This window comes from Dermochelys coriacea, chromosome 4, assembly GCF_009764565.3.
Source record: "Dermochelys coriacea isolate rDerCor1 chromosome 4, rDerCor1.pri.v4, whole genome shotgun sequence".
NCBI lineage: Eukaryota > Metazoa > Chordata > Testudines > Dermochelyidae > Dermochelys > Dermochelys coriacea.
In genome coordinates this window covers 131,536,495-131,550,831 of record NC_050071.1, presented here as the reverse complement: position 1 = coordinate 131,550,831, position 14,337 = coordinate 131,536,495, and the positions used below count along the sequence as shown (strand labels likewise).

The window sequence follows — 14,337 nt, the reverse complement described above, 5'->3', positions numbered from 1 at the left end:
TGTTTTTCTTCCCGGTTAGGTATTTGCTACCAAATTGACTTACCCTCAGCCCGTAACTCCGTGGAATGTCAAAGAACTGAGGCAGGCTGTCATAAATGGTCCAAATGTTCACCCTGGTGCCTCCATGGTCGTTAATGAAGACAGGTCACGTACAGTGTTGAGTGCAACCAGCCAGACCCAGAGGGAAGCCATAGCTAAGCAGCTCCTCACTCCTTCCACTGGAGCCCCAAAACCAGGAATGAAAATTGTGAGTACTGTGCAAACCCATCCCAGCAGGGTAAAGAGTTTTTTGGAGGTGGGGGCTGTTGAAGCCGGTTACAAAGTGAAGCTGGGCCAATGTTCCAGGTACCTCACCTTTTCATCTGGTGGCTAGAGAAGTTCAGGTGGATGTCTGAGGAGAAATGAACCACTTCTAGGTTCAGGGAATTTTTCCTTCCTGCATTTCACTTGAATTCTTGGTGTTTGCATATGACTTCCCAATCCTGTAAAGGTAACGAATGCTGCTTCTCTTGGAGGTCTGGGCGGATTTAGATACGTTTTCTTTTAGTCCTGAAACTCAGTTTTTTTCATCCTTTTCTTTGTTATACTTTAATATTAATGTCAAGGTACCATGCTGACAATCCTAACAACTGTAGTTCTGCATACCCATAAAATAGATATAGCACAAGCAGCAATAGTGCAGTAGTCTTCTCTTGTTCTGATGATATGACTCAGCTTGTGACCTCGAAAGACTATCTCTAGTGGCAAGAAGGGAATTCAGCCTCCTGGCACATTCAAACCGTGTCCTGTGCTGAGACTGCCATCCGAGTAGCAAGTGAGAGGAAGCATGGCCTTGTTAAGACACAAATTTGAAAGTCTGATTTCAAAGTCGGTGGCAAGCTCCTTCAGACTTTGAAGTAGGGTGAATCATGTCCCCTTTGTCCCTCAGTGTCCCATCTGTAAAATGGGGATAACACTTAACAAGGTTGTTTGAAAGGATACATTAATTTAATTAAGTTAACTTAGAGGAAGCTGTTTCATTGCTCCAGCATCACTGTCCTAGTGACCAAAGCTGTACAGCATGTCTTTTTTTTCCATCTTTTTCCACAGATAGTAAGTCTTCTTCATTTTAGACTGTCCTAAATGTGCATATATTGTTTCCAGCTCTTTGTGGGTGAGGTTGTGCACCTCTTTATGCTCAGCTGAGTGTAAAGGGAGGAGGGAAGAACAAAAGTAGGATATCTTGTTTTGTCAGGAAAATGAGTTGCTTCTATGGTTGGAAGAACAAGAATACTTGTGGCACCTTAGACTAACAAATTTATTTGAGCATAAGCTCTCGTGGGCTACAGCCCACTTCATTGGATGCATAGAATGGAACATATAGTAAGATATACACACACATACAGAGAACAGATTATTCTATGGTTAGGTCTCCATTTCAGCTGAGAGATGTGATTCCCAGCTCCTGTAGATCTGCAGTGTAACCAGGGTAGCACAGGTGGCGGCTCAGGCTAGGCACCCAAGTACGTACCCGCCTAGACCACTGGGTATGCACTCAGGTAGTTAGCTCAATCCACTACCCTTGCTACACTGCAATTTTTAGCAGAGCTAGCTCAGGCCAGGCAGCGGTGATATAGACAGTGTTGTCTAGCTGTTAGAGTCCAAAACTGGGCCTCTTGTCTTCGAATCTCAGCTCTGCTGCTCACTGTCTGATCTTATCTAAATCACTTAGCTTCACTATGCCACAGTTCAACCCATGTGTAAAATTCATATATTTCCCTACCTCACAGCTGTTGAGGCTTAATGTTAACAAAGGATATTTACCTAATTGGATGAAAAATGTTGTACAAGTGGTGAATGTTTTTATGTTGATACCTTTTACTTCTACCGACATGTTTTTGACAGAGGTTGCTGTGCTGATAAGATAGTATTTAATACTTAGCATTTCAGTGGGTCCAGTTAGCTCAGACCTTCATAGACCTAAAATAAACCTTCACCATGTTGTTATGAAGTAGGGTGAATAAAAACCTGATGTAAAAAAAAAAAAAATTGGATATCAGATTTCTTTAATTTAAATCAGATACAGTTTTCTTTTTAAAAATAAACCTGTTTTAAAAATAAATTTGAAACTGACAGCCTAAAAATCTAAACTTACTATAAGCTATGAAAATCAATTAAATTTTTTTAAATGCTGCTTAATTTAAATAAATTAAAAATACTGCATACATGAGTTCTCAAATTTGAATGGGTACTGCTTTTTAAAATATATATAAAACTATAAGGAAAACATCTTTATCTTCAACTCAAACTTTATAAATATATCATAATGTCTTGTATTGCATTATTTTCAATCTTTACAATGGAGCAAATGCTGACTTCATATTCAGTACTTTTGGTTTCAGCGTAGCAAGCCAAGTGCAGAGAGAATATTTCCTTCATTTGAACTAGTTCATTCAAAGTTAAGAAATGGCATGGGAGTTGAGAACCTGGTTTTATCATGTTCAGGAGGTAGCTGCCTGATCAGCCCCTGGCTCCCATTCCTCAGCTACTCTGCTTTTCCCTTGATCACCTTTTTCTTTACAGGGGCTATGTCATGAACAGAGTGTGACTGGCCATGATCCCTACTACCTTTCTAAGGGTCAGACCAACCTGTTATAACCCCATCTGCAACATTAGGCAGCTGAGTACATTTGAAAAATCTTGCCCATGGTGACCGGGAACAAATCCATCAATTTCCTAGCTACAGTTAATACTACTTTTGTTTGTTAAATCGGTTTAAAATGCCAAATATGTTTTGATAAGAAAAAAGTTTATGTATCCAGCACATTTAAATTAGCTTATTTAAATAATAAAAATAATTTTAATTCATTTAAAATTAAGAATCTGAATAAAATGTATGCTAAGCTATATAATTGCTTAAATACATTTTGTGTGGGTATAATGTGCTAACTAGGAGGATACAAAGAAGCACTAAATTCAGCGTAGAGGCTACATTTGGTTGCAACATGTTTGGTTGATATAACCATTACATGAGAATGAACCTTTCTTTAGGAAAATAATTGAAAGGTACAAATTCAAAATAAGATATCCTGTTTGCTGGATTAAATAATGATTAAATCACCAATTTTAAAGCACCTTTTGATTTAAATCTTTCCACCCTGCTGTGAAGTCTTAGTATTATCCCCGTTTTCGAGGTAGGAAGGCTGGGGCACAAGGAGATAATAAGCCTCATCAGAAGAGGGTCACTTTCAGAGCATGAATTAGTGCTCAGGAATTCTTAGCTCCCAACCCAAAGCACCGCTCTCTACATTTCAGGTTACTGTTACATAAATGTAATGTTTGAGCTGTTGCCTCTGATGTCCATCTCACCTCTGATATACAGTCCTGTAACTGATCTTCCTGCCCTTTTCAGAAGAAAACTTGCAAAAGGAGCAGCTCAAATAAATTTGTTAGTCTCTAAAGAGCCACAAGTACTCCTTTTCTTTTTGCGAATACTGACTAACACGGCTGCTACTCTGAAACCTGTCAGATATGACAGTAAAGGGGGCCATATAAATACCATAGAGCGTATAGAATATGGTCAGTTCTGACTGAAATAAAATACTCTAGAAATGTCTTTAAATAGTGAACCACTGGGAAGATTGGCAGACAATTACAGCTCCCTTACATCTCCCCCCCAAATCTATAAATAAACTTTCTCTCCTGTTGCATACATTTTTGGAGGTAAATGAGGGCTAACCTTGATGTGAACTTCTTGTCTCATCCAAAACAAATCCTACAGAAGCCTTACAAAAAAACTTTCACTGTGGTATTTATTCAGTGAACAGAAGCAGGAGAGCTGCGTGTGTTGGGCTAGAAAGGGCAGTGCTCAATCATTTGCGGTTTGGCAAAAGTTGTGAACATTGGAGGCATTTCCACGGTGTGCTCCAGGGGAGGACAATAATGAATTCACTTTACATTACAGCAATGTCTGCACTTTTATAAACCTGAAATTATATAACAGTTGCTGTCGGAACGTCCAGTCTAACATTCTACAGAGAAGGGTAGAAAGAAAACAACCCAGCACGCTTAAAGGCCTGTGACATAAAGTGGTACTTAGAGCACTTGCCAAATATTCACATGGATCCCCTGAGTCAGAGTTGAAGTATCTTCTTGAAAACTTTTGGTTATTCTGGCCATTGAATCATCTCTGAGGGCTGGGGAATTCCAGCGATCATAGATTCCCCCTCTCTAAGGACTGGTGGAGTCATGTTACTTAACATTTCTTATTCTTTTTGTTTTTAGATTGTGAGTGACCTGCAAAGCAAACATTAAAATTGAGTTCACTACTAAAATACGTGCTGAATGCATCCCCTAACCAGACTGTGGAGAGCACTCAGCACAGAAATATGCCAAGCTCAGCCTCTTAAAGAGATTTGTTTGATGCCTGGAAAGTTTGCTGCAACTGCTCAGGCTGTGGGTGCCTTAGAATAAAATACTAAACAGATGCTAAGTGTTTTATGTGCTTAAAGCACTTGTACAAACAATTTAAGTAATCACAATAGCACTGCAAAGTAGTTAAGTATTCTAGCACCTGTTCTATTGAAAGGGAAACTGAGGTACAGTGAGGTGTTGTGGTCAAGATCAAATGGCAAGCTGGTGTCAAAAATGAAATTAGAATTCCAGAGTCCCTGGGCTCTGGTCCTGGGCTCCATCCACTTGACCATACTGTCTTATTCTAGGATGTCTGATATTGGAATTACAGTACTCCCTCTTATTATTCAACCAGTTCAGAGGGAACCAGGTAAATGATTTTTTTTTTTTTCTCCTCACATGGCAGAATTTTAAAAGTTTCCTTTTTAGTATTATGCTAAAGTCTTTGATAAACCATACTGTGAAGGGAGAGAAGGGATTGCATCTTATCTGGAATGCTGAACTGGTTTGATAACATGGGGAACTAATTCTGGTTTCTGTAGTCTTGGAATGTGGTGTAGTGGGGAACAGAGTGGTTGAGGAGGTAAGTGTACTGGACCTGATACCCTTACCCTTACAAAGGAGGTCCACAGAATGAAAATGGTAGAGGAAAAACTGCTTTAGACTGTGCACGTGGGTTTAAAATTGTCTTTCTGATGAGAGACTGGGATGCTTTATAAACAGGTGAACTGTATTAAATCTCTCTCATAGGTATGTCGCCATGTTAAAAATGGAGATGTCCTCTTACTGAACCGTCAGCCCACCCTTCACAGACCCTCTATCCAAGCCCACCGGGCCAGAATCCTGCCAGGAGAAAAGGTGCTGAGGCTTCACTATGCCAACTGCAAAGCCTACAATGCTGATTTTGATGGTGATGAAATGAACGCTCATTTTCCTCAGAGCGAGCTGGGCCGGGCAGAAGCCTACATGTTAGCCTGCACCGATGAACAGTATCTTGTTCCTAAGGTAAATAAAACCATGTCAGTGAAAAGACAATAAATAGTTCACATCTCTATAAACCTCTTCCTTCCTCAAAGTGCTCCTTTGGATTGTTTGTTTTGTTCAATGGTAACTTTGCTTCATAATGTGTGTTTGGGATGGCAAAGGTGACTAGTAACTATACTCCATTGTTAGATCTTGGTGGCCATAGCCTTAAGAATGAAAATTACAAACACAGGCTCAAATTGTGCATGTGAGGGGGATTTTGTGGGGAAACCTGGACATCTATCCTCTACATACTGTGGTGACAAGGTGCTTAAAATACTCTTGATCCTCCTCCTATTTTTAACTCTTCTAGTGCCTGATTGCTGGTATTGTCCCCTGTGTCTGAGCCCCTAAAAATACCATTCATACCTTCCAGTTCTGACTCTCCACTCATTCTCCATAACATGTTTCTCGCTCAGCCACGTGCTCTTCCTGATCACAAGGAGACTGGGGGAAGGTGAACTTAGAAGTCGGTGTGAGGGTGGTAGAGTATCTCATTATTCCGAACAGAATTAAAGAAGTGGTTGGGGTAGGTGGTTGTCCTTTTTAAATGAGTTTGGGGCCAGCTATGTCTCTCAAATCTCAATGTTTAGGAGATATTTAGTATAGGGAGGGGAGCTGTCACCATAAAGAACTACTCACACCAGGACTATTGTGCTTTTATACACCCATAATGGAGCTAATTTTGGAAGATATTAATATGTGATTCCCACCTCACATACTCTTTGTTTGTCTCTTAGGATGGCAAGCCACTGGCAGGTTTGATCCAGGATCATATGATCTCTGGTGCCAGCATGACGATCCGGGGCTGCTTTTTCACAAGAGAACAGTACATGGAGCTGATATATCGAGGACTGACAGACAAAAAGGGAAGAGTGAAAATCCTTCCACCTGCCATTAGGAAACCACAGCGGTTATGGACAGGAAAACAGGTAGCTGAAAAGTTAAGGCAGTTAAAACAGACTGTTTAGAACTAAGCAAAGCATTATAATTAAAACCAGGATAAGCTATAGTGACCGAGAAGCATAGTCCCAGTAGGTCAGCAACACTGCATATCTTCATGTGTATTCTTCCTGGAGTTGTACAGTTTTGTGTCCTTTAAAATAATATCCTAGGAATTGCACTTTATCACTTACTCTGGGCAGTGTTTCAATTAGAACTGTGGCGCGATTTACAGTGTATGAGCTGAAGGAGGAGATGCACATGCACATGCAGAACAGAAGCAGAGAAATTATGCAACTGCTGCTTAGTGATTTAGTTTCCTTTTTGGGATAGGATCTACAAAAAATCTTTGACACTTTTTATAGGTGTTCTTTTTTCTAGTCCCTGAGATTTTTCTCATTCATGCATCGCTGATATCAAAACGATTCTATCATTTTCTGTAGAAAATATAATTTTTCACTGGGTCGGGGTGTGTGTGTATTTTAAATTGGATCACAGTTTAAATCTCCTAAATTTCATCTTGACAGGCAAAGTCTTATCTGTTTTTGATGTGTTTGCTACAATGTTGATTTTAGTCATGAAATATCTGATAGGCCCTACTAGAGAGTATTTCTTGCTTTTTCAGAGGGATGTATTCTACATCTAGTTACTATGATCCTTGGCACAAGAAGGGAATCCTCTAGTGCTGTTTATACTGTATCATTCTGACTTTCCATAGATATGCTTCCAGTTGTCACACCTGTATGTCTTATGTGGTAACAAGACTGAATTTTAATATATGGCAAAGGAGGGTAGAAACCACTTTTAATGCCCTGTATAAATCTGATTACAATATTTAAAAAAAAATACTGCTGCACTCTTCAGTAACTGCCCCAGAGTTTACAATAGTGTTACTGCACTGAAGCATCTAGAACTCCTTTTTGTAGAATAATACATTATATCATTTGAATATGGGAAATTTTAAACAAAAAGGAACACCTGCTGGTTCTGGATAATTGAGGGGAATAGCTTTGGGGGCTTTCAGTGTCTGTGGTTAACCAAAGGGTAGTCCTTCCCTGAGTGCAGACTTCCAACACTCCTGGCAGTTTTCTGCTGTTGGATAGGTGAGCTGCCAGAACATGGCTGAGTGGCAGGGCTTTCTATTGCATGTGTGTGGATGTTTATCCTCTCTCCTGGTTTGCCATAGTGGGGTGGGGGATATAAAAAACTGACGGCTTCTGGCAGTTCGTTAATCCTGCCCTATGTTTTTCTTTTCAGGTTGTTTCTACGTTGCTAATAAATGTAATCCCCGAAAATCAAATCCCATTGAATTTGTCCGGGAAAGCTAAGATTGGTGGAAAAGCCTGGGTAAAAGGGCCCCAAAACAGAATTCCTGGATCTAACTTTGATTCAATGTGTGAATCCCAGGTATGTTTGTGGAAATAACTGGCCACAGAGGCAAGGACTTGTGGTTTTTTTGTTTGTTTGTTTTTTTGTTTTTTGTTTTGTTTTGTTTTTTTTAAAAAACAAGTAAGAAAAAATCCTGAAGAGGAAAAGATGGATTGTAAAGTTTTTATAATTGCTAGAATGGGGTGGTCTGAGCTTGGGACTGGGAGCTAGGAACACTGGAGTTCTGTTCCTGGCTCTGACATAAACTCCATCTTTTTTTTTTTTTTTTTTTTTTTAAGAGCATCTTCTCTGCCTTCTCCCATTTTGCAGGTGGGGGAAACTCGTATGCACCTGCTTAACTTGTTTTGTAAAGTGCTTTCAGGATGGAATGTATTATAGAAGTGCAAAATCTATTTGTAATTCTGCTATTTTAATTTACTTGTTCATGTTTCTAGTTCACCAGAAGATATTGCTCCATAAGCATTTTGTATGTTATATGTTTTTATTCCTCATAGTTTATTCTACGTACTAGTCACTAAGAATAATCTGTGGTCAGAGTTGGATCTTGTCCACACAAAGATCAAAATGGCTACTTTCCTAACTGTTTAAATCTGTCATCTCATCCTGTCAACCAGGTTATCATTAGAGAGGGGGAGTTACTTTGTGGGGTCTTGGACAAAGCTCACTATGGCAGCTCTGCCTATGGCCTAGTTCACTGTTGCCATGAAGTCTATGGTGGTGAAACCAGCGGCAAGGTGCTTACATGTCTAGCTCGCCTCTTTACTGCCTATTTGCAGCTGTACAGGGGATTTACAATGGGTGAGTATGGGAAATGTAAATTAGCCCTTGAACTACTGCAGTACCTCCTGAGGTACAAAACTGCAGTTGTGCGTAAGAAATGGAAACAGTTCTGTGCATGACATTTCACAACACATTGCTGAATCTGTTAGTTCACCTAACATGGCTTTCTTTGTATTCGGCCTGCATTTCAGTTCCTTCCAATCACTACAGTGAAATGATGCAATCTCAAGTACATCCATCACTGAGTTATCTCCTGTCCTCCATGTTTTACATGTACATGGTCATAATGTCTTTTAATGAATCTTTGTTCAGATCAAAATTACATTATAAAGTTTTAAGTTTCTTTTTCACATAAGTAAAAAAAAAAAATCCCAACAAGCAGCATAGTAACCAAAGCTTACCCACATGTTCAGGTTAAAGGATTCAGAGGTGTTATCAATTAGGTCTTGCATTTACTTTGTGCTGTTAATCTCCCTGTAGATATAACTCTTACTTTGCATCAACTTTGCAAAATCACAATGTGAATTACTCAGCCAGGCATAAAATCTACCCCCTGTGTGTGCTCACTCACTCTCCCTCCCTCCCTCTCTTTCTCTTCCCCCGCCTATTAAAAAATGTCCCTCACCTGGGCTAATGGCTGAGTAGAATTTTACAGGACTTTCATTGGTATAAAACATGCATACTTGTGTAACTTTATAATAGCCTAAATCAGGGTTGGGCAAACTTTTTGGCCCAAGGGTCACATCGGGGAATAGAATTTGTATGGCAGGCCATGAATGCTAACAAAATTGGGGTGGGGGTGCAGGCTCTGGGGTGGGGCTGGGGATGAGGAATTTGGAGAGTAGGAGAGTGCTCTGGGCTGGAACTGAGGGGTTTGGAGGGCGGGAGCGGGATCAGGGCTGGGGATGAGGTGCAGGAAGGGATGCAGTTTCCAACTGGGGTTGTGGGCTTTGCGGTGAGGCTGGGGATGAGAGGCTTGGGAATGCCGGAGTGATGCGGCGCCGACCCAGTGCCCCGGCTGGAGCAGCGCTGAGCCACATGGTCCAGTCCCCAACCCAGTGCCTGTGCCAGAGCAGAGCTGAGCTGCGTGGTGCGGCTCTCCGGGCCAGTTTACAATGTAGTTTGCCCATCCTTGGTTTAAATACTCTGTGGACTGTAGCTACATATGATCAATTATATTTACTCTCAGTAGATGGCAGTAGTGTGCATCACTCTGACTCCAAACCCCCTTTTATTACAGGCAAGTCTAGGTAACACCACCTATTCTTAAGGTTGGCCAAAGCTTCCCATTAGAAGACCCTGTTTTCAGTTATTTATATTTTTGCCAATCTTTAACTGTTTGGGCTGAAATTTCCCATGTTGAGTTACTGCCTCAGGCTGAATTTTTTTGGAAAGTGACAACCAAAGCAATTCAGCTGTTTCCAAGAATGAGGTTAGGGGAAAATAGTTGTTTTGCTCATGTTAAAATAAGCAACACCCTGGGGATCTCTTCTTCTGAAAAATTCTAGCCTCCCCTGCTTTGGAGCAAGGACTCGAAATTAGGCGGAGGAGTGACCTTTGTATCAGCAGGGTGCCATTTGCCATCCCTGTGAAAATCCTCCAGTTTGGCCAAATTATAAGCCTTTGAAAAAAAATCATAGTTTGCACACGCTCAATAGCTGTGAAGTTCTAGTAAGTCTCTAAATTTCCCAAAGATTCTTTCCATACTGGGCATGCTTCAGCTCAGGACTGGGCAGGACTTTGCCTGCAGTTGCAGCTCTGGACTGCTTCAGGCTATAGCTGTGCACCAGAACTGAGAGTGGTCAGCCTTTCTCTCCTGTGGTCTTGGGTCTGACTTCCTGCTGGACCCAGGCAGCATGGAAGAGGAAGTTGCCTGATTCAAGAGCCAGGCCTAGGGAGAGAAAGGGGGAGTAGACTGGGACTGGAGGATGCTTGTTGTGGGAGGGAAACTGGGGGTTAGTGTGGCAGTAGAGACTGGGACCAGCTGGGCAAGGAGACTGTGGGGAGAACTTGGAATGGGTGAGAAGAATATTGAGAATCCTGAAGGGTGAGTCTAGGACTTTTTGGGAAAGGGAACTAGCACTAGGATGAGATGCCTGAGGAGCGGGACTGGGATTGACTAGTAGGTAAGAAGAATGGGCCTGGAACAAGGAGCTAACCGGGGGGAGAGACCAAATTAGAGCAGGAACAGGTTGGCAGGGATCGGGCAGAAGGTGTCAAGCTTGGGGAAAATGGGCAATGAGTCTGTCTATGACCACGAGAGCAGGGGTTCTCAACCTTTTTTCTTTTGGAGCTCTTCCCCATCCACCCCCCCAGCATGCTATTAAAATCTCCATGGTCCTGGGCGGGGGAGAGTTTTCTGCCCCATGGGGCTGGGGGGCTCCAGCCTTCTGCCTCATGAGGCTCAGGACTCTGAGCAGCCCCTGCTTGGTGGATCCCCTGAGTGGCACCTCCAAGTGGGCCACGGAGCCTCGGTTGAAAACCGCTGTGCTAGAGTACTGTGCCTTTCAGAGCCTGGAATGGAAACCAGAATTCCTGAGTCTCCTCATTCCTCTGCTGTTAGCAAGTGTCTATAAGACCCACTGGCAAAACGCCTCATCCCCTTCGACAGCTGGCCCACATAATGGATAACTTACTGTTGCAATCACTTACTCCATTAGACCAAGTGGCAGAGATCTCTTTGATGGATCTTACTTTTCAAACCTGCTGATGGCTGTTGTAGGTGTGAATATGAGGCCACATGATGGAATTTGATTTTTCAGATTCCTTATTAGATCCTAGGAAATTACACTAAGATTCCCTGTGCAACCTTAATTTGACCTTCTTGTGCATATGTATTATGATAGTCTTTTATTACATAATCAACTGCCTATTTTCCCACAAGATCCTTGTCTAATACAGTGCACAGGTTGTACCTGCCCTGAGCCTGACTCAGGGTTGTATTGCAAAGGAGACTGTCTCTAGAATCCTTGTTGCAGAAGTTAGGATGTGTATAGGGGGATTTCAGGAAGGGAAAAGATGGTCTCGTGACCAAGCAGTTGGATGCTTTCCAGGAGAACTGGACTCTAACCTTGCCTCTGCCACAGAGTTCCTGTGTGATGCTGGAGGAGTCACTTAGATCAGATTTTTCACAGGTAGTCACTAATTTTGTTCTCCTTGATTTCTGGGTTCCTGACTTGAGACCCTTGGTTTCATCTGCAGAAATGCAGATCACAACTGCAACTGAAGTGCTATATAATGCTGAGTACCCTAAAAAAGCAGGTCCTCTTTGTCTCAAATTAGGCACAGAAAATGTATGGGTACTTCTGACCTTAATTTCTCTGTGCCTCTGTATCTGTAAAATGGGGATGATAATACCCCGTCATCTCTCAGAGTGTTGTGTAAATAAATTCACTATTGTTCGTGAAGTGCTGAGATATTCTAGTGTTGAGTGCCCTAGAAAAGCCCATGAGGAAATGAATAATTATCTCTTCAGAGCAGGGTTTGAATAGTATGCAGTATACTAACTATGGGGGGCATGCACTGAACAAGGAGACAACAAAATATTGAATAGATGCTCTCTATGAGTAAACATCATCCATCTTGTTCACTGAGTGAGGCAGGGGTCCTGTGAAAAGAACAGCATGTGATCATGTAGTTTAAAGATGCTAATAATGCATGTGCACAAGGGAACTGAATTAAGCTTGCATAGGCAACCTTCATTCTGGCATTTCCAAACTTTTTTTAGTGCTTGACTTTGCAATCTTACTGTTCTTTTAACATAGCTTTTGTGTGAGTGATTTTTGTTCATATAATATTATATATAAAATTGTGTTCCTGAGACCAACCTGCCCACCCAAAAAAGTCCCCAATATTTTTTTCTTGTAGCTATTAAAATGCAATGAGTCTGATCCAAGCAGCTATGATGCTTGGTGTTCATGATAAGTTCCTCTTTACCCCCACTCTGACATTCAAACATGCCAGCAGCAGTCCAGTACATAAATTCCTGGTGAGTTAGGATTCAGATTCAGACCACGATACAATGTATCTTTTTCTATTTCACTGCTGCAGGAGTTGAAGATATTTTGGTCAAACCGCAAGCAGACCACAGAAGACACCGAATCATTGAAGTGTCCACCCATTGTGGTACTAGGGTAAATACATCTTGCAGCAGGGTTTTAGTCCTTGCTCTGTGTAGTTGCATCTGTTTTGGCACCTAAGAGACTTTTTTAATTTCAGGCTGTTAGAGCTGCATTTAACTTGCCAGAAACTGCATCGTGCGAAGAGGTCCAAGGGAAATGGCAAGATGCCCATCTCCACAAAGACCAGAGGGATTTTAATATGGTTGATCTGAAATTCAAGGAGGAAGTAAACAATTACAGCAATGAGGTTAACAAGGTTGGTATTGAGAAGCATCCATATATACTATGTTTGGAGATTTTTCTTATGTTAATTTAATGCTGATAAAAGGTACCTGACAGTCCTGCAGACTGAAGTCATCCCTCTGTCCACAATATGGGCCTTTCCACACTGTCCTGCTAGTGTTCCTCAATCATCTTGTTTTTTGAGAGGGAGATGACCTTTGTAGAATAGGAAGTTGGCTTATCCTTTAAGGCTCTCTTAATTTTTGGCTTGTCATCAGAGTCTAGCAACAAAGTTGCCAGCTGCAGTGGTACTTCTAGATGAGAGTTTCCATAAAATCTTACCAACAATTTTGTTTTCTGTAACTATAAATAACATCTGTTTGTCTTGGATTTCATGTTTTTTCTTACTGCCAACAGAAATTATTGTGATTTAATTAGAAATGTAAACTTTAACTCTTTGGTATCTTTCTTTTGAAACTTTTTTTTTTAGGCATGCATGCCCCTTGGTCTCCACAGGAGCTTCCCAGAGAACAACTTGCAGTTAATGGTGCAGTCAGGAGCCAAAGGATCCACTGTAAATACAATGCAGGTATTAAAGTAATTGTTTTTATAAGACTCACTGGTTTGTTTCCATGGTTTGTTCTACAAATATAGCTTATCAAGGGGCTATTTCAGGAATGGCTTGTGTATTCTGTAACAAAGAAGGGTATTTATTCTTAGCTTTGGGAGCTGGGAGGGCACAATTTTGACTTGAGTAACTTTTAGGGAAATATATTATAAATGAGTCAGAGACCTCATTGGCACATAGGACGGTGAGGGACAATTATTTTCAGTTTGACCACGTTTCACTTTTGCATCAGTTCTTAGAATAGCAAGATTTGTAGCAAAAACAATAACTCCTTAGTAGGTGATGACATAATGAAGAATACCAAAACAAACCCCAGTTCTAACTTGTAATTGTTTTGTTGTATTTCACAATGGAACTTTGTACCATCAAGGTAAAGCTTGTCTATGTAGGAGATAGAGCTTTCCCAGGGGAATGAACTTCCACAGGAACTAAGGGCCATCATAACTTTCCACTCCAGCCATCCTCCCTCTGGGAGGAGGATGGCAAAGAGAATGAACCACAGTGACAAATGACAGTCATGTTGCTTAATGCACTACTGAAAGATGCTCAGATACTATTATGAGAACAGAATAAGAATTTATATCTAATAGAATAGAATTTCTACATCTATTTAAAGATGGACACTAAGCAGAAGAGAGGAATGTCTACTTTGCTGTAGCCTTTACTAAAAAGATTAATTTGTGACCACATGCTCAACACAATTAATATTAACAATTAGGGGGATAGTACACAAGCCAAAAGAGTGATAAGTTAGATGTATTAAAGCCTGATGAAATTCATCCTAGGGTACTTAAGGAACCAACTGAAGCAAATTTGGAACTGTTTGCAATTATCTTCAAG

General features: G+C 41.0%; 1 protein-coding gene across 2 annotated transcripts in view; it reads left to right on the top strand.

Annotated features, from left to right (window-relative positions):
* Window positions 1–14,337, top strand: part of POLR1A (RNA polymerase I subunit A) — a 55,805-nt gene that overhangs the window by 16,358 nt on the left and 25,110 nt on the right. For both annotated transcript variants that reach the window (XM_043512692.1, XM_038398775.2), the window contains exons 12-19: window positions 20–247; window positions 5,143–5,397; window positions 6,156–6,347; window positions 7,615–7,764; window positions 8,361–8,544; window positions 12,577–12,659; window positions 12,745–12,903; window positions 13,360–13,458. In XM_043512692.1, the coding sequence (XP_043368627.1) occupies window positions 20–247; window positions 5,143–5,397; window positions 6,156–6,347; window positions 7,615–7,764; window positions 8,361–8,544; window positions 12,577–12,659; window positions 12,745–12,903; window positions 13,360–13,458 (1,350 nt within the window). The remainder of the gene's footprint in view (window positions 1–19; window positions 248–5,142; window positions 5,398–6,155; window positions 6,348–7,614; window positions 7,765–8,360; window positions 8,545–12,576; window positions 12,660–12,744; window positions 12,904–13,359; window positions 13,459–14,337) is intronic.